Source organism: Eucalyptus grandis, chromosome 1 (genome assembly GCF_016545825.1).
Source record: "Eucalyptus grandis isolate ANBG69807.140 chromosome 1, ASM1654582v1, whole genome shotgun sequence".
Lineage (NCBI taxonomy): Eukaryota > Viridiplantae > Streptophyta > Magnoliopsida > Myrtales > Myrtaceae > Eucalyptus > Eucalyptus grandis.
The window spans coordinates 19,408,517-19,432,788 of record NC_052612.1 but is presented as its reverse complement, the minus strand read 5'-3'; the positions used below and the strand labels follow the sequence as shown (position 1 = coordinate 19,432,788).

Genomic DNA, 24,272 nt, shown 5'->3' with positions numbered 1-24,272 from the left:
CCAAATGTTTTCGAATGCTCAACAGCTTGTCCGATGAATAGAATCAGAAAAAGCCATTTCTAAGTAGAAATTGTTCTTAGGAACAAAATGATTACTAACTACATTGTAAGTTATGAATTATAAAATTTTAAAAACTTAGGACCAATCTATTAATGGAAAAAAAACTATATAAAAAAATCAAATTATGCCCATTATGATACATTTACCTTAAACTTTTTTGTGACATCAAAAACCCCAAACTATACTTGTTGTGACACATTTATACTATTTTAAAATAAAATAAAAAACATAAACTTGTTCTTACATGACACATTTACCTTTAGATAGTTTTATTAGCCAAAAGAACGTCATTTTTATTTCACACGTGGGTATCATGTCAACATTGTTTGCTTTTTAGCATCTATGTAGACAAATTTTTTAATAGTTATAATAGATAGAATTTGATAGAGGATAAATGTGTCACACAAGAACGAGTTTGAGAATTTTTGTGTCACGAAAAAAGTTTATAGTAAATACATCACAGTAGGTATAATTAAGAGTTTTTGGATGCTTTTACCCAACTATCTACTAAAGATCGACAATAAATGAAAAGCTAGGAAATGAATAGTCAAACCAACACGGTATGTTAGATCGATTCAAAACAAGACAAAAACTACTAAAAATATGTAATGGTTGAACTTGAACCCACGTTTGCTGAAACAATTACTCAAAACTCACGCCTAATAGACTAAGTCACTTTATTAAAAATTTAAGGCTAACTCGAAACTAAAGAAAAAAAGACAAAAACTACCTAGTGTGAAATGGTTGACCATATAATCGCAGATGCAACTACTCAAAACTTGTTTCTAATAGACTAAGTTACATATTATAAAATTTTACAACTTTTAAGACCAAGCTATCGCAAGAAACTAAGTTGGGGGTCCAAACCCATTTGTCTGGTCTTAAGTATGAACTTAATTGCTTTGTCTGAAGCTTTGTGCAGACCTTAGCATTCCTTGGACGTGAAAAAACCAGAGGGTATTCTTCCATGTCATTTTCAATCATTACGTAGTCAATCCATCAAAGTAAAACAGACGTTCATTACAAACGCCCTCGGAAGAAAATCCCGTGAAGAACAGCATTTTCTCCAACGTATTTACTGGAAATCAACTGATTTGCTACCAATCCATCTAGATTACCTAGCAGCTAATTGAATCTGCATTCGTTGTGCCATACCCTGTAGAAATTGACAAAGAGACGGTGGTCAAAATTGTGTCTCAAGAGTCGAGAGCGCCAACTTTTGCCATTCGCGTGCAACCTACTCTGGGACTTTTAACTGCATCGGTCAATTTACTTCACATCCTCATTAGGGTTTTCATCAACTAAGAGCGATAAATCGAATCATTTTGTGCCTTCTTAAAAAAGACCAGGGAGGATAATGAAATTCTTCTGAGCAAAGAGATGTCACAACTCCATCAACGAAAACACAGGAGGATCTGATAAGTAGTCTCAAAGGATTTCACACGAATGAATCCGTCACGTTACAACAACCCCGTAAATGATCGGCATAAGGGAGTTGGTACGCAGCGGGCGCAGAAATTGTGCTCAGAAGAGAAGCACGATATTGTCACTTCACACATTCTTGGCCTATCAGGTAAAAGATCATGTGCGTGCAGACTGCAAATCAACCGAGTAAAGGCAACCAGCACATTCCTAAAATTCCCGTTTTGCATTTCCGGCGCAACTCTTTTTCATCGAAATTTCACGACACTCAACAGCGGTGACCCCTCTTGACTTTACATGTTTAGGACTGGCAAAGTCCGAGATATTTACAGAGTTTCCCGCTACCACAACGGCAAGAATGAATTTTGCTGTTATCAAAATCAAACCACAAATGGGGAAAATTTTTTGAAGAATATGAAAGCTCACAACCCAGCAAGAACGCTCCAATTTACCTGGATAAGAAAGAAAGAAAAAATTAAGCTGAAGGCATCTTATGATGAGCATGGAAAATATCAACCTTTTGTCAACATGATTAACTATAGACTTCGAATATGCACGCACATAAAGAAGGTAAGGAGAGCACGATAGGAGGCGATAAATCAAATTAGAGGTGGTCAACCATGCATAAAGCACCTCTAAGGCAACCCCGTGCATGAAGCTCCCATGATGCAGGAGGTCCAGAGAAGGGTCGGACCACTTCCGGTCTCAGGTATGCAGCCTTAGCTTGCAATTTTCATGATAGGCTGTTCCCACAACTCAAACCTGTGACCTCCACATCACACGGCGACAACTTTACCGTTGTGCCATGGGTCCCCTTCATGCACAGAGCACCTCCAGTGATGATAACACTGTTCATCAGAAAGAGAGACTTACAGATATATCTTTCTCCTTAATAGTGGACGATCACAACAATCTGAAGGGCACAACGTGAAACACCACTCGTTGGAATGTGTATGAAGGGCCACGACTCAACACAACATTCGCTTGTTTGTAGATGAAAACAAAACTATTGCATCTTCAGCGCTTGCTTCAATTGTGCAAATGCAGCTGGATGCATTCTGCTGATGGCAGAATTAAACGATTCTCCATGGATGTTAGCACATGCTTGAAGATTTTCCCGGACTGAGCTCTCTAGTGATAACTGGTTGACAGGGTCTGAGAACTTTATCTGTTGAAAAGGCCTTAAAACTATTAAAAACGAGAAAAAGCAGAAGGCTGAAGTATTTTCACACACATTTGTATGTACTAGGTTTGAGGGAAGCCAATCAATGTCCACCTGTCTTCTTCTTAACTCTTTACTTGGAATGGCTTCAAATTGACCTCCACTTGAGCCCGTAGTATCACTACTGAATTTTGTTTATTCACAAAGATCAGTGTTTTACTCATAAAAGAAGTTTGATACAATTCAATGAACCGGATAAAGCAGCATGTTTAGGAACTAACCCGGACTCTTCCTCATTCGCCTCATCATTTCCACCCATGATTACACTCGTGCAGATGCTACATGAATCAGAATAAAGGTGCATGCATAAGCAATATCTATAAGAATTTCACCAAATAAATGGCGATAAAATTGACTACCTCAGGATCTGATCAAGCTTGTCAAGAACTTGAGGCATTCTCAGGGTCAGAATAATAGAAAGGGCTAATCCAAGTGTCTTCTTTTGGATGGAACCCACATTGTCAACCTGTAAAGGAGCATACAAGTAAATCAAAGTTTCAAAGAGTCAAATAACCTAAAGAATGATTGCAATATTAAGGACAAAGACGTGGTCAAAGATCTCACTATTTGAAATGACAAATTAACAAAAGTCACTACTCTGCAAAAGTTTCCAGTCACATATTTTATAAAATTTATTTCTCTGCTACTTATTTGATAAAGACACGAGAAATTACAACTTCACTATGAATAAAATGTAATTCAAAAGTTCTATGACCCATTTGTGCAAGGAACTTTGAAGGATGGACTAAATAAATGCAGCTAATTCTCCTCAAAGCAACACAAACCAAATTTTTACAGTGTGAGGACACTTGTGTACATGAGAGCTGAAGGTCCAGCAAATTGGCTTCCTTAAGATATTAAACATTGAAATCTCATTTTAAGCTGCTCGCAAAAGCTAACACAGCATGATAAGCAACTGCAGCATCAAAACACAGAATAGAACCTAGTTCATTTGAGTACATGGCACAAAGTGGGCTTGATTCCTAATTTTACAATAAGGAATTCAACATAGAAAACTGATAGGTCAGAGGATATATGGATGATGCAATGCCTATAGGTTCAAATATCTACTTTCTAAATTCTTTTTCAACTGCATCAAAGATCAAAACTTCGTGTCTAGTTCCCAATTTAACCAGTAAAACTAGCTCAATCAACATCTGAACTTTATTTTCCTCCAACGACAACTGAATTTATAAAAAAGGCTAAGTTATTTGATTTGACATCCGAGTCCCATTTTACTTCAACTATAATAGAAAGAGCAGAAAATTTTCAAAAGAAAAAGAAAATAGTTTACAGATTTGAAAAACTTGGTAAAATTATCTTCCCCTAATTACTTGTATATTGTCTTGAAGCTATTTTAAAAAAAAAAATTTTAATTTAAGAAATTGCTTTTTTCCAGTTTAGCCAGGTTGAAATGATCTTCAATTTGCCCTTTCCTTTTTCTGATTTTCTGGCTTTGACCTGTCTATGATCCAATAAGATGGGGGTCAAACCACACATGCAACCTACTCAGTTAGAAATGTCCACTTCAGTTTCAAACATTGCTTTCAATTTAACACAAGTTTCCTTTCAACTTCAAGTTGTTGACTAGTGCCTTAAAAAAAAGACTCTTTTTCTTTCTGGTTGCCAAAATAGTGGGAAAAGGGGCAAATGGTATTGCAACTCTCTTGGATGTTTCAGTAAGAGTTCCACACCTGCCATAGAATATTCAGTTTAAGTCATGCAGATTGTGTGCAACGATTATTTAGATGGTAAGCTAGTCACTGCAGCTCCACCATGAAGCCAGTACATCCAAAGCTGGAAGCTCCCTGGTCAATGTGTTCCACATAAGTTCTAAAATCCCAGAAGCTACTAGGAATCAAAGCCAGGACCAAGGCTTCTCCAAACCACTTTGAAGCAAGCCTTGAACAACTAGGCCAACTGCCGAGCTGGTAAAAACCTCAAGTTGGTAATGAACAAGTTAATGGGACTCGTATCCATCACTCCACTTTCTTCTCACTCATTCCCCTTCCTACAATGTCAAAAATATTTATTCCTCTTGACCAAACAAAGCCTTACTCTCCTTCACGCTAGGGGTGTCCCCAAAACCTGCGCCAACCCAACCCGATCCAGCCCGGACCGACCCAACCCGACCCGGCTCAACCTTATAATTAGGGTATTTTGGGGTCAGGCCTTTTTAGGTGTTGGTATTGTTTAGGTTCAGGTCAGGTCAGCCCAGGTTTTCTCTCTCCGCGCATGCACAACAAGGATGAAACACCTAGCTAATCGGCCCCGATGCCGGCCCGACCCAACCTGATCTCTTAGGTTATATAATATTCGGGTATCAGGTCAGGTTGGGTCACATACGCCCTTTAGAATTTTGGGTCAGGTCGGGTATCATAAAAACCCAACCCGACCCATTGACACCCCTACCCGAGATTACAGCAATTCCACTTCTATATCATTTCATGCATTCCAAAAGCAGACAACTTGGAGGGTCCCCATACTAATACTATTCAAAGATAGATTTGAGGCAATGCATGCATTCATGGAGGTCTTCCACTCTAAGCCCACCAAACATAGCCTGCACATTAGCAGTTGTTCCTTTCACATTTTTAAAATGTCATCCTGAAGCTGATGGTCAACAGATATTACCAAAATGATCAATTAGGAGACATGATTATTAGAAGTATAAAGGGTAAAATGGTCTCTAGGACCTTAAGGCTTATTTTGATGCTGATTACTAATGTATATATACTGATCTTTAATGACTAATATGATCGACAATTTTCCTTTCACATGGTATCTGCGCACTTCATGCAATATCTTGTTCATAACATCAAATTGCTTTTGAATTCTATTCAAAGACTTGAATTACCAAATTAGACTATTAGAACAAGCCGAAAATACTTTTCTCCACCTTAGATAATACATACTCTAAAGATATCCGGTTGGTTGTCCAAACATTTGGAAGAACACATACATGCAAACTCAGCCAAACACGAAACATCAACCAACATTTTATCAGCTAGAACTGGATGAAGGATTAGCTTAACGGTCTTCCCGTCAAATAACAAATCTGAATGCAAAGGGAGGAACTAGAAAATTTTGAAAAGATTCACTGTCAACTTCACTTAGAATTCCAAAACATAGGACCTTAGTTTAGTTGGAGAAAAGTAAATCATGACAATTACTATGACAGGAAATTTCACAACAAGTTCAAAAGTAATCATTTCATACCCATGTAAGGATCATCTGTAGCAACAGCTTGAAAGCAGGGAACCAATCAAATTGAAGAACAAGAGAGCTTATTACCTTGTCAAGCCATGTGTCTACAAGGCAAAGTAGTACACTGTCTTTCACTTTCACTCCTGTGTTTTGAAGTGACAAGAAAAGGGAGGGCTCTGAAGTTAACTGTGCAAAGTAACTTGTGTTCATCACCAAAATCCTTGCTATTATTACAGCAGCAGATGACTTTACAGCTGTCTTTGATGGATCTCGATCATCTCCTCCACTCAAGCACATAATAATCAATTTCTTTGGACAGTAGGAAAAAAGGGGAGAAAATGAGATTTAAACAGAACCTCGAGCCAAATATCATTGAAAAGAGATTTTATAACCACAAAGAACAAGAAAAAAGAAACAGAAGAAAGAAAAGGAAACTGGCAGGTGACTCCAGAAAAAGCATCGTGAGATATTTACAAAGAGAGCCAAATTACCTGAAGAGTACTGTTAATCAATGGCGGTACCTCCACAGGAAAGCACTGACATTTAAACATATAACGTATTGTTAGATGGCATCAACTTAAACCAACTGCAGTAACAGTAAATCAATGCTTTCCAGCAAAGAACCTAACAGTGTTTATTCTGCCATCTCATCGTCTCAACCAGAGGAGATGCATAGCAGAAGCTAATTAAATGAAGACCATTTACCTTAGCCAGAGAGATTGGCACATACAGCTCCCTAAAAAGCTGTCTGTGAACATTTGTGCATTTAGCAGCCAAAAGTAAGGGACGGATTGATCATTCATAAGTAATTCCAACAATGTTAAGCAACTGTCAGATCTTTTATCGGTGATATGAATTTAGTTTCTCTTAGGATCCAATTTTTGCAAGAATGCAGGATTAGGAATGCTTCAAGATACTGTACAGGTGGTTGCTAATCATAGGAGGATCTTGCTTTACTTGAATATATTTATGGAAGAACAGAGATCCTTCTACTCTTGCTTTCTTTGCATGGGAAGTTCTTCTAGAAATTTAGGAATCGATAAACCCAAAAGAAGGAAAGATTATGCTAAAATATTTCTTATGCAATTGGCAGACGGTTCTTTGAACTGGCTATTGCTGCACCGAGATCAATTAACATGAACAGATTTATTTGACAAGAGTATCTCAATGGACAGCAGACAGACTGTCCATGGAACTGCGGGGTGTGGAAGAGTTTACAATGCATCTGAGAAAGAGGAGATGGCCTGGCCCTCTCACCTTTCACCTTGAAAGGAGAGAGAACAATTGAACTTTTGAGGGTAAATTGCAATTAGAGCAAAGGATGATGCCTTCGTGTTGTGGACTCTAATCATGCACTAACAATGCTAATACTTTAGCCACACCATGTGTATGTTGTGTTCTACTTCTCTTTAGGACTTCATGAGAGTCAGATGTTCACAGAGGGCCAAAATGGGGTTAAGAAGAGATGCCCTACTGAATCACGATCATCTAATTCCTTTCTGTTCAATTAATTTTTCTTGGAGAAGATGCTGTAAAGACTTGTGAATAGGAAGACAACCACTTTTTGGCAGAAAGAAAGTGGGTACTTGAACATGACTCATAAAGAATATGGAGAAAGTATGGTCTACTCACTCAGGACTAGACTTCAATACAGAAAGACACATGAGACAATTAAGTCTTTCATATCGCAGTTAAAGACAACAAGGCACTTCGATGTATACCGCATGACTACTGGAGTTGAATGAACTTCTTTGGAGAAGACCTTTTTATTTGAGCAAGCAACTGACATGCTGGAGAAATTACCAGGAAAGAAACAGCACAAGTAGGATATTCACTAAACTCCTTTGAGGAGAGCACAATGGCTTACAGCTATTATGGCAACAACAAATGCCAGCACTTCTTGAGTAGCTTCTCTGCTGGTGGAGCTACTCCAATCCTTGCCATGGATAATTTGAAAAAATTGGAAATCTATTGTCGAGTGGTGCTGCCTCAGCAAGGCAAAGAAAAGGTCAAATCCAACACTTTATTCAGCCCACCAATGATTTGGGAAAGTTCATTTTAAGAGTGGGAAGTGATCACTAATATTTCCGGAGGGATTGTGGCCAAGGAATGCATTCTCAAACATCTAGCCAAACATAGAAGATCAAGAATCTGATTTCTCTGGTCTGTATTTGCTCAAATTGGAAAAAGGACTAGAGAAAAGATTCTTTGAAGGATATAGAATAGATGTAGCTACTCTTATATAAGCACATGGATTAATTTCTTAGCAGCCAAAAGCAAAAAGTTGGCCGGCACGGATAAGGACAGATGCTACAAACAACTGTAGCAAAAAGGCTAAAGAAAGCATAGCTGGGCTGCAAGAGATATCAAGAAAGCATCGTAGAAGGTATCTGAGAGGAGAAATGCTTTATAGTACCCCTATCGCTACCCCTGTCAACACGATCTTCCAACTTAAATGCACCAAAGGACCCATACATACACAGATATCTCAAGGATTTTCAACTGCTGAAGAGTGATCGCAAATGAGGCACAACCTTGCATTCAGTAACTTTTTATATCTAAGCAAAGTTGCTACTTAAGGTGAAAAAAGATCACCACAAAACAAGATCTCATACTTTTAAGAGAATCAAAGGCATGAATGTTCTAAATATTATCAATTTATGCTTGCGAAAATGACTGCATTGATGGTCCACAGGTTCAGACAAGATCACATCATAGTCATTCTTTTACAGGTACATAGTCAGAACTTTGCATAAATTTCACCTAAATGTTGAATATATCAAAACGATGCACATATGCACAGTTGAGCATCTGGCAGAAAGTGAACAGCCAACTAGAAATGATCCAAAGATCAACAGATATGGGATATTCAGGGATGACTTGCACCAGTGAATGAGCTTCACAACTTGGGCTCATATGATCTACACTTCTCAAGAATCTAAAGTTAAGTGTACCAAGATTCAAGCATCATGTGGACATAGCTGGACCAAGAAAATATATTAATCTTATTAATGATTTTATTGTTTCCTCATTTACAGTCATGCTGCCCTCAAACTTTTGAGCATAAATCACCAGACAGCTGTGGACTTCTGATAAGTAGTACAAAAGAACAGAGTAATTTGAACTGGACATACACCAACGTTTTCTATTAAGGCAACAATTCTTTGCAAGTAAAATTAGTTTTTGTAATTCTTCTAGGATGAACTAAAGGATCACACAACTTCACCCATTGAATAGGAACTAGGGGTGTTTATCCACTCTAGGTTATTCAGAGATGCCAATATATCATAGCACATACAGAGATTGAAACATATTGCACCTGAATCAGAACATCAATGACTGGCAGAGTGGATAGGAGGCCTCTATCGTTCACATTTCCAACAATTAAGTCAAGCAGCTTTGCAATGCTGGAAGCATGTGTTCTCAAAAATTCTAAACCGCCCAAAATGATGTAACCCTCGATAATGTTGACAGCAACCTGACATAACAGCACAATGCCACAATCATAATATGGGCGATTATACAATGATGAAACAAATAACCAATAACTATTCAAGAGGACACAAGCAATGAAAGACACAGGCAAAATCATGCAAAAGCAATTCTGATCTTAAGAGAAACAACCTCTGGGCTACAGGACATTTTATCCAAAGCACTTAAGCCATAGTAACCCAACACTTTGGCCCCATAATGTCACAGGAACTAATTTATAAAAGCGGCTAAGATGAAAGTATGAGTTCTTCATGCAAGTAGACCACTCTAGGCAAATTTACTTTCAAGTGCAGCACTTATCATAGCATGTATAATCAATATAATCTTCTAGAGTGTCTAGATTTAGAGCTTTTTATGATGACTACAAGCAAATGATGCATATCTAAGTGGTTCAGCTCCCAGCAGGAAATATTCATTGAAAACTACTCTCCATAAGCCAATTTATCATCTCCCGCCATATAAGACAAAAATGGACCATAAGCATGAGGTTGGAGGTCTGTCAATTACAGACCCTGACATAAAAGAAAAATATGGACAATTGCGAAACAACAGCTATGTTTGGTTTAGGTTTTTCTTTTTAAGTATTTTTCTTTTCCATGCAAAGTCTGAAAGCAAAACAGAAGTAATTCAAAAAATTCTAAAAACTATGAAATGTTCCAAATGTCACAGTGAACTACATGCTAATATATTTATGAGTTCCACGATTTCAGATGTTCAACATCAAACGAAAATCAAACTTCAAACACGGTAAGATTTATAAAAGAAAATGAGATCACGTGTGCCATTAGATGAATCACAATTAGTAGGGGCATATTTCACGAGAAATTACACTGGATTAGTAAATCCTACAAGATTTACAATTTTCAAAATCATCAAGTGTATGGAAAAGTTTTATGTGCTTCATCCTACACAAACTAGAAAAAGAAAAGTTTGCAGCCACATTCATTCCTTGTCATGTTACATTCATAAAGAGAAAGAACTGATGCAGTGCAGGAGACTAACAAAATTCTGTTGAAGGTCCTGTTGAATAGAATCACTATAGGGATGGTGCAAATAACATGAAAAGTTTTTAGAAGAAAAATTAACCTGCAAGTGATCAAAACTTCTTTCCATGATTTCGACCAAACATGGGAAGTATGACAACAGCTGGGGTACCATTGAAGGAGCATGAGAAATGGCAGCTTCCCATAACTGCACATTGCATCGCGTGTATTACTAAAATAAAACCAAATTGATAGAGACAAGCAATCATGTAGTGAAATTTGACCAAAAAATAAAGAGAGCAATTTGAGAAACCAACCAGCATACTATCCTCGAGAAGATTAAGTTCATCCGGGCTATTTATATCAATTCCCTTTTCCAGAATGGGCAGTAGCATGTTATAGCAAATGGGTGACTGATAGCCAAGAGCAATGACAAAGTTCCGGAGGCCAATGAGAATTTGAATCTGTAATAGACTTTCACCAGAAGATTCCTCCCATACCTTGTTCATGAAAGACAAGTACGAAAATTAAAATTTGGGAGAAGGGAAGGGGGGGGGTGGGGAGGGAGAAGAGTATGTGAAGATATTCAAGTCTCAGTAAAGAAAAATTACTTCTTAAATGTTGCTAAAGTCACTGCACGATGCAGATAAATGCAAATAGCATTTCAAGTGCATGAATAAATTATGCTGAAACCAATGTGGTTCAAGTAAGCTCCATTTTTTTCAAGCTAAGAAATGGACAATGAGCAAGCAGAGAGAGAGAGTTATAGAGCTCAACACACCACAACTCCTCAGGTAATCTCCATTAATAAAGCCCAACATGGAAACCAAAAACTCAGGATACCAATTGCCTATCAATTTTACCTCTATAAGTACTGTATTATGACAGTATCCAGATGTGTAAAGACTCATTCCACGATGAACAAATCCTATCTTTTTTTCTTGGTAAATTTAATTTATGAACAAATAAGAATTGTGGGATGTTCAGAAAAGAGAGTCTAATCAAGGCAAGCGATAATGAATACATCTCTAAACAGAATATGTTGAAGTCTTTTCTTTAGAATTATTAAACACAGAGCAATAACATATGCTTGCATGATCTATTACTAGCTCATGACTTTAAAGGATAGGGCAAGAAGCTCTACTCTGACTTCAACTTCTCCACCTAATATCCTGAAGATCTTAATCATTGTCACCCACCCATTCACAAATTATCTACCATCTTGACAAGGGATTGGTGGAAGTAAGAGAAGCCAATCACGGATTTAATAAAGGTTTCCAACTACTAAATCATCTCAAATGATGCCCAATCAAATATTCGCCACCTGCAGAGGTGTAGGGCAGAGCTATTTTCAGAATCCCAATTGTTTGCCATTTTATACTTTGGTGATATTGTGCTCCAATAATAGACAAAGCAAAACTAGTACAGAATTAAAGTAATACCTTCTGAAAGAATTCAATCAGTTTGCTTGAAAATGGAACCATATCATTCACGTATGCAAGTAGTACTGAAATCAAATTTAAAACCTGAACCTGCAAACAGAAAAACATTCATAAAAGAGTTTTTGTCCATGTTGACATAAGAAAGGTCACGTCACAAAGTACGCAGTAACTTTCGTTGAGATACAACCATCTGTCCAAATAAATAATCATCATGAAGCTAAATAAGGAATAAAATTCCTGAAACATATCTAACAGAACAATAGAAGGATAAGCCATCCATTATCGTTTTGCATCACAGTATTATGCTTTTGTAATCTAGGTTTTACTGTTTTACCTAATGAACCAACCAGGTTTCATTCCGGTCACATACAACATTCATTCAGCAGTTAAAAAGTAGTCACCGAACTTCAGCATGCTCCTTGAATCAAAACTTTTGAGCTGTACCAGATATCTTCCAATTCAGTCAACAGGATAGATGGGGCTATAAACATTACAAGGGTTAACAATACATAAAGAGTACAGCGTAGCTACTACATATTTCAGTACAGATGTGGTGGTCGGCCAATGTGGATTAGTTTCCAGCCAAATCCAGCATAAAAAGCCATCGAGCTAAAAGTACTACCTTTGAATCAAATTCCTGGACATCCTCCACTAAATTAAAGCAGAGATTAAAGCAGATTGCAACAAGATCAGTGAATTCACTTTGCAAGAAGTTTGCATCTTCAATGTGTGAACACAAGGACCTACAGGCTGCCAACTGCCATATTAGACAAACAACTTCAGATATTAGAAAGTACTCTGATACAGTTGATTAAAGATTTTGTCAAATAATTAAAAAAAAGTAGGAGACATTTCATATCTGTGAATTTTCAGTTATGCATCATACCCTGACTGCTAGGTCCTTGTGCTGCAGAAGCTTTATCAAAGCACAGTACACTGGTCTTTTTGTATCATCTTTGATCTGCATGCATCCATCAGAAAATCATCACAAAACAGAGTATGGATTGCAGAAAACACATAAAGGACAGACTCCACAAAGAGTAGCTGAAATATCAAGATCGAATATGTGAGAAAAACATCCTCGAAAAGACCTCTTATTCTAAGAAAGTATTCACTTCTTCAAAAATCTGATGCAAACCATCAAACACTCTATTATAATAGTCAAAAAAGACCATAGTGCAAGATTTCTTTTTAATTTCTCCTCCATTCTGTTCTGGGAACCAATGAATCAGGATTCTCTAGCCACTTTAAGCCAATGATGACATAAATTATCCAGCACTTGCCTAAAGATAAGCAATCGTCCAGGAAATGGCACAAGGAGTTGACATGATAGATTGAGAGAAAAGAAAATCATAAAAGCATTTCTGGTTTTATCTTAACTTCGTCACCAGTGGAACCAGTAAAACTGATTAGGAAGAAGCTTTATAAACTTCAAACTACTCCAGGCCGGAATTTGCTTATCACTACACACCCCATGTAGGGAGAGACCCCCATAAAAAAGCACTTCTATCAGATCATGTTTCTGCCTTCAGCACTTCTAAGAATTCACTGAAAAGCTCACATGCATCCCAGACTCCCAGTTCCAAAAGAATATGGATGTAGTGACCAGCAGAAAAATGCATACACACATATCACATAAGCATCACATTGACTTTGACCAGCATTTTCATGAACAATCAGAACACATGCAGTAAACCCATGAGCAGGAACTTGCCTTAGAAAATGCAGTAAAAGATTTGTGAAAGTTTGAATTGCCACATTATTTGAGTGCACGAGTTGTGCTAGAACAACAAAGGCAGAGTAATCTCAATCCAAAATTTATCTTAGTGTTCTGAGATATATCTCCAAGCATCAAGAATGAACACCAAGTAATGAGACATGACTTTGCATCTCCCCCGCTCTAGAGTTGTACATAGGAATATTCATCCACTTAAAAAATTTACCAGAATTCTCTCTCATGAAGATATTCTCATCAGAAACCCCAAGTTTTCTTGGAAGCAAGTGCCAATAAGTAGAAGTGAGTTAAGATTCAAAAACAAATCTCAGTAGAAGCATAAGGCAATATTGTCTTTTTAAGTATTAGCATGTAACATTGGTATCAGAACAAGTGCAACTGCCAGATTACACAAATTTAAGCACCAGTTGCAGAAAATAAGTGCCTTTACTCAGGAGAATGGAAAAAGGTTACCTCAGAGACCCAGTGTCCCAATATCAGTGCAACCTTCCTATGAATGATCCGCATGTTAGGATGATCATTTGAGAGTTCAAGAGATAGTGCACCATTGAACCTGCAATTAGGAGTTTCAGGAAGAGAAGTCTCAAGTCAGGAGGTTACCCTGTTTGAGTAGTCATCTAGTGACATACTTATCCAGACAAAGTCTGAAAATACAAGTCAGACTGACAACCAGCATAAGATTTTTGTTTTAAGTAACAACCAGAGGTGATGATTAACCATTGCTTCTATCACAGGTACGCCTTATTAGCAGGAAAAATGACAAAAGTTTAAAAGACTGCACAGATATTCCTCCACGAGAACACAACCTACAAACAAGATACTTTGCCGATGCATTCATAACCCATAGAGTGGAACTGGAAAGGAAACAAATTAGATGGCCAACCGATGGGTTGCAAGATTGAGAGCAATCTTTTCTGTCAAAGTAGATAGAAAGCCTTCAATTGTTTTTATTCATTTTGTGGAATGATATAGATAAAGAGCCTCCTGACATGAAACCACAAAAGATTGAGGATGAAACAGACTTGGAAAGGGATATTTATAGAATAAATGGTACCAAGTTAGGGACAAGAAGCTAGAAATATCCTTCAAGAATTCAAAGGAAATTCCCATCAGCCAAGAGTGCTCTGTGTGAGTGGCAAGATCCAAAAGTCATAGTTTTGTAGAGCGCTTATATAATTAGGGTTTGCCTTACGTATTGCTTTTATAGAAAGTGTGTCCATCTTTAGACTGTTTTGCTTGTCATGGATTTGGGGATCCTTGCCATTAATTCCTTTCCTTCCGCCAGCAAGGGCCCTGGCTCCGCCAGATTGTAGAGAGTCCAGCTATACTTCAAGAATCTATAAGGCCTTGCGGCTGAGTTATGAGAAACGTTGCTACACGACACCTTCCGGTGGCTAGTTAACAGAAAACCTATAATGATCTATTTAGTGCACATACACAGAAAGAATATCAGAGTGGAATGCCTGATTTTATATCCCACCTAAAGGCTTTAAAGAGTTGTCGAACTGATTGACAAAAATAATTTATTGCGTAATCTTAGTGACAGAAAATGCATCACAAGGCTCTGGCAATTGTGCACAATAATGGGCATGTTCCATGGATTATAATACTAAACACAGTCAGAGGAAGAAAATTTTCTACAAGAGGCTTGGAGCACTGTGCATAGTTACCTAGGCTAGAAAGGGACACTTATACACAGTTCAAGGCTGATTTTGGTATAAAAAAAAAAATCTTCACTGACAGTGTTTAGCATAAAGGTCCTAATTCCGTTACAAAAAGTTGCATTACTAAATTGATGGTGGTATTGGAACAGCATTACACAGACAATACTTTGTTTATATGTGATGTCTGACAAAAACAAAAATTACTGTGAGGTTTAGTCATTGACCATGCTTCACTTGTCCCTCCCTGGACAACCCAAAAAGTAGAAGAGAGAAAAGACCCCTGCCACACCGTTACCCCCATTCCCCACAAAACAAAAACAACAAAAAGGAAACCCAGTCTGGTTTCTTGAATTCCACTACTCAAAACAGTAAAAGAACAAGAGATTAAGAATATAGTGCTAGTGTCCCATAAACTTGCGGTACACTAGCAACAGAATTTTAAGAAAAAAGTGCTGCATTGAATTTCTGGATGGAAAGCTCCAAAAAGGACAGAGATTAAATACCTTATATGCATATCAGTAAATCAACTATAGTTCGCAAACAAAGATTGACTACAGAAACTATAAGGGCTTGTTTGGTTGTGCCTTGTAAAAAGTTAAGTGATTATTTTGCTCTCCCACCAAAATTTACAAGGCCTTTCCTGCGCAGCTTAGGTGGAAGGTGAAGAAGAAATTATTAGAACTTCTAAAAGATTTTGAGAAAATTATATGTGAAGGCTTTGGGTGTTTTGAGCTAAAAAAATTCAAAGTACATCTGTCGCAAGATTTACATTATGCAGGAAGTAAAATCTACCCAGACAAATCCTAGATCTGTCCAGAGAAATAAAGCAAATACAAAGAAGATCGCCTTGAGACATTAAGAAGATTAGTGGATATACTGGTTTCACGAGTACAAATACACAATTATGTATGGTACAGAAGTTGCTCACTTGAAACTTCTAGCAAAAGGGAGTGATAAATGTCATTTATGCTAATGCTAAAGGACATATAAATCATTCTTTGTTAGTATTAGCAAGAGAAGAGGGGAGTTGAATCTGACCAAAATAAATGCCCTAAATGTTTATAATGTCATAGCTTGAGGCAAATGATATCTTAGGTAAATTAGTGAATTATAAATATATATATATATATATAAAAAATATATATATATATATATATATATATATATATATATATCAACCACATGCTGATAGTTAAAAAGCCATAAGGATTTAGAAGTAACATGCACAACATACGTAGCCTAACTCTTTTCGTGTAAGATCCTGCTGCTCCCCTCTTGATAATGTGAACAAGATTCCAGGTGTCGACTGAAAGAGATTGTGGGGAGAGAGTATTCTCTTGATAGCACCACAGCTTAGAGCAGTAATGTGAGTGCACAAACACATGCATGTGAAAGCAGGAAGGTAAATGATTATTCTAGATTATCCTTGTGGTTTGTCCCTGGATGGCATTTATTATTTTTATGACCTTCATGCACAATCTGCATTTTGACCAAATATAAGGAATAGAATGAATAGTTATCTAACCAATCTTTGAAGCTCAGGTAGTTTGACAGCTCATAATAAACATATGCAGCCGCCCCATAAGCAGCATCTTTCAGAAGCAATCCCGGAGTGACTTCCATTGTGGAAGTAGGACAACCATTCATTGCTTCTTGAAGGATGGAAACCACAACAGGACCTAGTAGCTGAAATAAAGAAGCACGAACAGAATAATCAAATAGGGAAAAACGTGATAACAGTAATTTCAAAAGATATTCAGTTCGATGCCACCTACTTGACTGTTATTTTCAAACAAAACGATGTATAGAGCTTCAGCACATGGTCTTAATTTCTCTGTCCATTGAACCATATCTTGTTCATGATGAAAAGACTCTGGGTTTTGGTACCATTCCTCCAAATCACCCGCTGTCAGAACGAAGTACCTGTCATGATGTTACTATAATGGTCTTAGGTTCAATATGATGATGTTTGGAAGAGAAACCATTCAAAATGACCAACCAATAAGTACAACATTGGATCCTAAAAGAGGTTCCACCTGCCAAATCATTACATAATAGACTGCTAATACAGCAATGGTAATCCCCGGTACCCCTTATCCAATTTATTCGCCTCATTCTACATTTTTTACCATCAACAAGTTCTTCTTTGGAGAAGCAAACTGCGAAATCATTTGCCAGAAAAATATCTCTAGGAAAGCAGCATATTTGTGGAGTGCTGCAGTGCTGTTTCAGCCAAAGTTCACAATTATCCATGTTCAATACAGGAAATGACTATCCTATCCCTCAAAATCTCTCCATCCTTTTCCACACCAATACCAGAAATTGGTGAAAGAAGCCAAACATGATGTTTGAACTGCTAGAGTCCTTTCCAACCCCAAAGTTACTTCAGAATAGACCCCTTGACACCCAAAGACTCCTATAGAAGCAAGAAAATTTCCCCCAAAGAATTATTAAATCCTATCTCAATCTGGTTGCTTCAAAACCTCCAAATGCCATCACGAGCAATAACCGATGTACTAGAAATACGTATCAAAGCACCACTAATTTATGTATATAACTAACTGCCAGAAGGAGCTAGATAGTGAAATAAAAGCATATGTCCCTAAAAGGGCCAATGCTTTTAACAATTGATCTTCCAATTTTTCAGAAGAGTGGCTAATTATAGAGGAAAAGAAACCAGTGCATATCATTCTAGATCAGTTTATCATAGATGCATTGCCAGCTCTGCTCCTTTTGCCTTCTTCTATTCCTACAGCAGTCACCGATGGAATATTCAAGTTCTAGATCACTATTTCAAGGCCAATTAACAGAGGCAGTGTAGGGAAGGCCTAAATAAATGGACCGATTAAATATGAGTTGAAGCATAAAATGAGAACAATCATAAGATTCAAGTATCCCTTGATTACAGAATCAGTACCAAGCAATATCAATTTATTGATATAGCTCTTCGCAACAAGATAATTAATCAACACGTTCACAGGAGAAGGAAAAAATCCCAGGTGATCAACGAAAAATATGTAAGTTGTCAGTTAAACCCAGCAAGTGGAAGACATAAAACAAATAAATTAATTTTTTACTTTTTAACTCTTCCCCTATGTGTATCATCTGGAATCTGGCCTTGCCAACAAATATAGAGAACTATTCATCTCTTATATCAATAATATAAATGTAAACATAAGTTATCAAAGAATAAAGCCTGCCAGACATTTAAGTGTCCGGGACATCCATGGATCAGTTGTGTCTTCATTGTAATTTTGTTCAATGCTTATGGCATTTCATTTTCAATTCCTCTGGATTAAGAAGACATGGGTTTAGCATTTGTTTCAGTGCTGGAGATTTTCTTCTGGCTCCCGCCCTTAAAAATTGGCTCAAATAAAGTCTGCCAGACATTATAAGTGTCCAGGACATCCACAGATCACATGCATTTTCATTGTAATTTTGTTCAATGTTTATGGCATTTCATTTTCAATTCCTCTGGATTAAGCTGAAGTTGGTTTTGCAATTATTTCAGTGCTGGAGATTTTCTTCAGGCTTCTTCCCATACAAATTGGCTTGGAGTGCCACTCCTTTTTTTCCTCATGTGGTGCATTTGCATGAACAAATTAAAGGACTATACCAACATATCTGAATCTTCCCTTGATCCATTTTGCTGATTTCAAGCAAACTTTATCTTCCAGTCATTTCATGAATTACTGTTATCTCATTAGTTTACATTTCATGTTCTTACATATTCCTGATGTACTTGAACAGTTATATAAATTTCCATCTTAATAACATTTAGTAAATCAAAAGTCACCAGAAGCAGTTGATATACCACTATCCTAACTTTACCTGATGGAAGCATATTAAATGAAAAGAGGCTTCACTTGTCAGTGTACCTACTTAAACTAGGGAAAGAGGACTGAAGCCAAAATTTAAACCCCTCCCAATTTACAAATAGGAAAAAAAATAGGAATTAACACACAGCATAAGTTCCATTCTTCAGTCATCACTGGAGATAATTGAACTGAAAGGCAGTATCTCATTACCTTCTGATCAGGACATTGCACAGGAGTACTATGCGATCGCTAGGTAAAAGAGACAGAAGGAGACTTCCAATGACAGCAGAAATGTTTTTCTTCATCTGCTCCGGGGACACCCCATTTTCATCTACCACTCGGCCAGTGAGACTTTGCTTGTACTCTTTACATTCGAGTAAAGATTTTACCATTATCATACACTGAATAATGAACTCCTCAAATGACATCACATTGGCCTTGGGATCTATTATAATATTCAAACAGAACTCCATTACAGGTGGAAGAACGCATTTATCACCAAATGAATAAGGATGCCTTCCTTGAATCGAGATTAAAACCTTCATTAACTTTGTGCACACTCTCCTTATGAAGTCCCAGAATTTAGGATATCCCTTCTGAAAAGATGAATCTGCAAAAAATGAAGAAATTAGACAGAGGATAATTTAATATTTCAAGTTCAAAAGAATTGCTAACGCCATTTAGTCATTACTTCACATCAGAAGAAATCTCAAACAGTACCTCGTTACAGATATATATCAACTGCAATTGTCTAAAAGAAGTTCAATTACAGTCTTTGCTAAAACATAAATTCTATTTTTAAGTAAAGAATCCTTTCAGTCAAAATAATCCCCTACAATGGATTGAGAGTTACATATGGCTCCATAAGACTAATTTCTGGGGCTAAAAGATTTCTAAATTTACTCCCAACAGCATAAAATATAGTGGTGCTTTCAACATAAAAAGCTGCACCTATTCTGGAAAACTGCCAAAATTAAGGTTATGTACATCTCGAAGTCTACCGTTAGATCTATAATTTTATGAAATTAACGCTTTTCAAAAGCATGCTAGAATCAGGATGAATAACATATCCATTAACATTTTAACTGATCAAAAAGGAAGATGAACATGTTATGTAGCCCAAAGTGAAAAAGAACACATAATCTTTTAGTGAGACAGTAAGATTTAAGCTACAGAATACACAAATCTTAATTGCAAAACCATCGCATTCTATGCTTGCTACATAAGCATGTGCATATGGACACTGACATGTCCTTGTGTGATTATAAGAACACTTGTGTCGCAAGCATGGATACGCACAAGCCTGTCTCATGTGCATGTAAACACTGACAGAGATGTGCATATAAAAACTGACATGTCCCTGCGTGATTATAAGAACACTCGTCTCTGCAAGCGTGGGTATGCACATGCCTGTCTTGTGTGCACATAAACGTTTATACATGGATGAGTACGTGTGCGCATGTGCAACAGAGAGCACAGGGGGAGGTTGGGGAAGAGGAAGATGTACTTAATGTACCTTCATACATTACACTCTGTAAAAGAATATCAAGAAGACATGTCAACATGAGCATCAAAAGGTTAACGGGCAATGCCAGAAGATCATCAATTTCAGCATATATGTTGCCTTTCATCCATAAATCAGGCTAAGAAAGCAAGGGTTAACTTACAGTAAGGGAGAAGAGACTGAATGACAGTCAAGAACACAGGAGAGACCTCCTTAACAGGTCGGACCTCCTAAAAGACGGCAAGAAATAGCTTAGAAAAAATTGTCCTCTTGGTATTTTCCTAGTCTATCTGAATTAACCTAAAACATTTTCGGACATATGGTACCTGCATGCTTTTTGAATCACTTGGAAATCCTGAAATTATTAGCTGTCTTATGATTTTGAGACACAACAACCATCGCTCACACGTCAAATATAGTTCATCATTTTGCTGCTCAGAAGTTTGAGAAAGTGCCGAGAAACCAGACAATATAGTCTTTACATCACTCTGCCATAGGTGCCAGCAATAATCAAAGAAACGGGAGGATATCTGCAAATTCAATCATTTTAGAAGATGCGCATTAGTAATGATTCCGAAAAATAAAAGAAAACAAGATAGCAAATGAATGCTTAACAAACCAAATGACAAATTTGCGATGCTGCATTGAACTTCTGGCATTCCATATACAAAAGATATATTTAGTGAAGCCAGTATACCTCAGCAAAGTTTTTTTGGTCCGATGTAAGCCGTTTAGTTGACAACTCCTTTAGAGTTCGGAAGATTATCATAAAAATTCTGTGTGAAGTAAGAGTATCCGCTGACTGAAGCTGTTGGCCCAAAATAGAAAAGAGGTCCGGCCTTAAAACATGAAAAATCAAAAAGTTAAAGCATGTACCACAAAGCTTAAACTTTTACAGAAATATGGCAGCAACTACACTGATAGCAGCATGTGAAGTGACTAGTGTGCATCATCAATATTCCTGCCCTACTATTGTTGATCTCAATAAGAAAAAATTAACTAGTCTTCTTGACCTCAAAAAATGCACTCAACTGAGTATGTGTTACACTTATCAGGGCTCAACTGTTCACTTACTTGAGCCCTCAAAAACCCGCATATTTGTCGTGATCTATCAGCACTAAGTGTGAGATGATTTAAGTACCAAGCCTTAATATGTGAGATGTATTTGAATAATTTTTAGACCAAATAGACTAGCATGACGAATTTTAAGTAAGTTGACCGTCATAACAATACTCCAGTGACTGAATTATCCCAATTGGATGACTTAGTATAGCTTTCATGCCTAGATATATGAAATTTAAATATTTGAAGAGTTTGACATTAAATAAGTGAAATTTCTAAAATTAAAAAATATATATACATCACATTTTTTAATACAAATGGTGATTGAGGCAACAAGACATGTTCTAGCTATGGAAGTGCTGTTCTCTTTTAAGCACACAAGTTTGTACAGCCCCATCAATATGATGCACAAATTCTTGCCATATTGAGATAGCAAAAGAAAATATTTCAGCACTCCATCATACTTGTAGAGTAAAATAAAATAAAATAAAAAATGCTTCACCATTTAATCATCTAACCGTTATTAGTCCATTTAACTATTGCCAAGCAACTGTACACAGCTACGGATTATACTCGTAAAGCAACTCAAACTGTAATTTTTTGTGATGCGCAATTCTTTCCTCAACTAACAGTACATACTCAGCATAATACTTCTCTTTCTTCACAGAAAAATGGTACTTCTGATAACAAAAACAACCGACCTTAACAAGGTCAACAGATGCCTCAGTTCAATCAGGATAAAGGGGATGGGCAAGAAGATCTCTAATGCAATGAAATCTCGTATATGTCAAAAAATAATAATGGATCTCATTGAAACAAGAAAGTTACTCTGCTAATCATTTAAGACAATGTATCAATCCTTTATACACTCATCAAATCATGATGTTGTTATTTTGTCAAAAAATAAATGATTACAAAGAGATTGTGGATGAACAAGGTACCACTCTTTTGGATAATCAAAACGAGCTATTTTTGAGATGAGTACAGCCAACATCACAGCTATCTGCATTCATGTAAAGACAAGATTCCATTAATTAAACTAATAACCTTCAGCAAACATTTTGGACAAAAAATTCGTGAAGAGAGAGATGCTGCAAGATGACTTATTGCAATAAACAAGAGGACAAGAGAGGAGAAATGCGAAGATAACTCCAACAAAGCTTAGAAAATGCAACTCCTAACATCAAATAGAAAAGGAAATAAGGAAAGGAAGAGAAAATCCACTATTACCTGATAGTTCTCTTCTCTCAAATGGGACAACAGCTTTTGCCTCAGATGGGCCTTCTCATCAGCGCTGATTCCCCTGTAAAGAAATTATCCACTCACAAACTAAATGCATATGCGTCTTATCTTAAAAAATCCAAATAGAAGAAAACCAACATGCGAAATAAAAAACCAGATAAATAGGAAAAAAAGGGGAAAATCACCCCAACAACCAATGCTTCTCACAAAGGTTCAGAACACATTAGGATGCATGTCACGGGTACCTACTCAGTGAAATTACCATAGCTTTCAACGATTAGTTCTCACTCCTCAGGAACCTAGAGTAAGTTCGACATTATGTTACTTATTTGTAGAATTTGTGATTTGCCTAGTTGATAGAATATTTATTCCCCATTATTGTCAGACCATCTCTGCCTTCGGCTTGGAAAAAGTAATATCTCAGATGGTGTGCAAGCCAACCACGCGAGTACCATGTGATTTGTCAATCGTAGTTAAATGAGCCATCCACGCCTTATGTATGACAGTTGCCACAGGCTTTCTATGCTCTCCTTGCCATATTGCAGGTTTAGAAGATCGTGCATAACAATGTTTCAAACGCCAGAATCAACAGACAAATCCTTCGCAGTTACAATGCCTTCCTCTCGAGCAACTTACGGGGTATCGCGCCTGGTCCTCCAGTACCGGTTGACGCTGTTCTTGAAATACACCGACGCCATCAAGCGGACGTCCACTTGAGATGCCAAATCCTTCGCGGTTATCACTTCCTGAACAACACAGAACAACCTCCTCAGCTTAAAGAGAACCGCCGACTCATCCACGCATTCAGCGCGAAAACAAACACGCGCAACAGGCGAAACGCCGGAAACCACTCCCGACGGGAGATGCCAATCCCACGGCACAGACCGAAAAAGCTCGGGAGCGAAGAGGAGGGAAGATACCATGAGACAGGAGCAGAAGCCGGGCCTGCTCTCGAACTCGCCGAGCGCGGCCTCGGCCGGCTTGCGCACCCTCTCGTCGCCGCTCATCGAATTGGCGAGCAGGGCGTAGACGGCGGGGAGGTCGGAAGCCGATAGCGCCATGGCCGCGGCACCTTCGGAGCTCCGGAAACCGAGAGGCGGCGGAGGCGGTGGCGGGGGCGGAGGAATCGGGCGGGGGTCGGCCGGAGATCCGATTGCCGCCGGGGGACGAATGCCGCGTCGCGGCGGAGATGAAGTCGAGAGGAGGTCGGCGCCGATTGATCGATTCGTTCGGGTTTTTCTCTCTGCGTGCTCGCAAGCGGAGGAGGAAAAATGGAAGGGAGGAGGAGCGAGGAGCAAGCTGGTCTCGTCTTCTTCGCTTTTTAGAGAGAGAGAGTTTACACGACGGGACGCTTAGCACCGTGATGTGGTGAAGCTTTTGCATTAGAATATTATTTTGGAACTTTTCCTTGCTTTTGCC

At 37.8% G+C, this 24,272-nt stretch overlaps 1 protein-coding gene across 2 annotated transcripts; it reads right to left on the bottom strand.

Annotated features, from left to right (window-relative positions):
• Positions 1–1,650: 1,650 nt before the first annotated feature.
• On the bottom strand, positions 1,651–24,201 carry LOC104422429 (importin-11). Of its 2 annotated transcripts, none has more exons than XM_039310608.1 (24): positions 23,774–24,201; positions 23,490–23,599; positions 22,842–22,914; positions 22,553–22,614; positions 21,247–21,388; positions 20,876–21,079; positions 20,713–20,779; positions 19,256–19,655; positions 17,003–17,150; positions 16,753–16,913; positions 14,017–14,116; positions 12,715–12,789; positions 12,451–12,585; positions 11,829–11,918; positions 10,704–10,886; positions 10,490–10,594; positions 9,231–9,389; positions 6,403–6,447; positions 5,999–6,220; positions 3,064–3,170; positions 2,926–2,982; positions 2,717–2,828; positions 2,356–2,650; positions 1,651–1,934 (listed from the first exon to the last, which is right to left on the bottom strand). In XM_039310608.1, exons 1-23 carry the CDS (start codon positions 23,912–23,914, stop codon positions 2,489–2,491), a joined length of 3,060 nt encoding a protein of 1,019 aa, XP_039166542.1. In that variant the 5' UTR covers positions 23,915–24,201; the 3' UTR covers positions 1,651–1,934; positions 2,356–2,488. The 2 variants fall into 2 exon arrangements, with proteins under 2 accessions (XP_039166542.1, XP_010033090.2); XM_010034788.3 differs by having other exon boundaries at positions 2,759–2,828; positions 23,774–24,199.
• Between the last annotated feature and the right edge of the window lie 71 nt (positions 24,202–24,272).

Coding starts and splice junctions, on each gene's coding strand:
- LOC104422429 (XM_039310608.1), bottom strand. CDS start 23,914: ATGGCGCTATCGGCTTCCGACCTCCCCGCCGTCTACGCCCTGCTCGCC. Junction 11,919..12,450: donor TCCAGGAATTTGATTCAAAG/GTAGTACTTTTA, acceptor TTCTGTTTGCAG/GTTCAGGTTTTAAATTTGAT. Junction 2,983..3,063: donor AAGCTTGATCAGATCCTGAG/GTAGTCAATTTT, acceptor TGATTCATGTAG/CATCTGCACGAGTGTAATCA.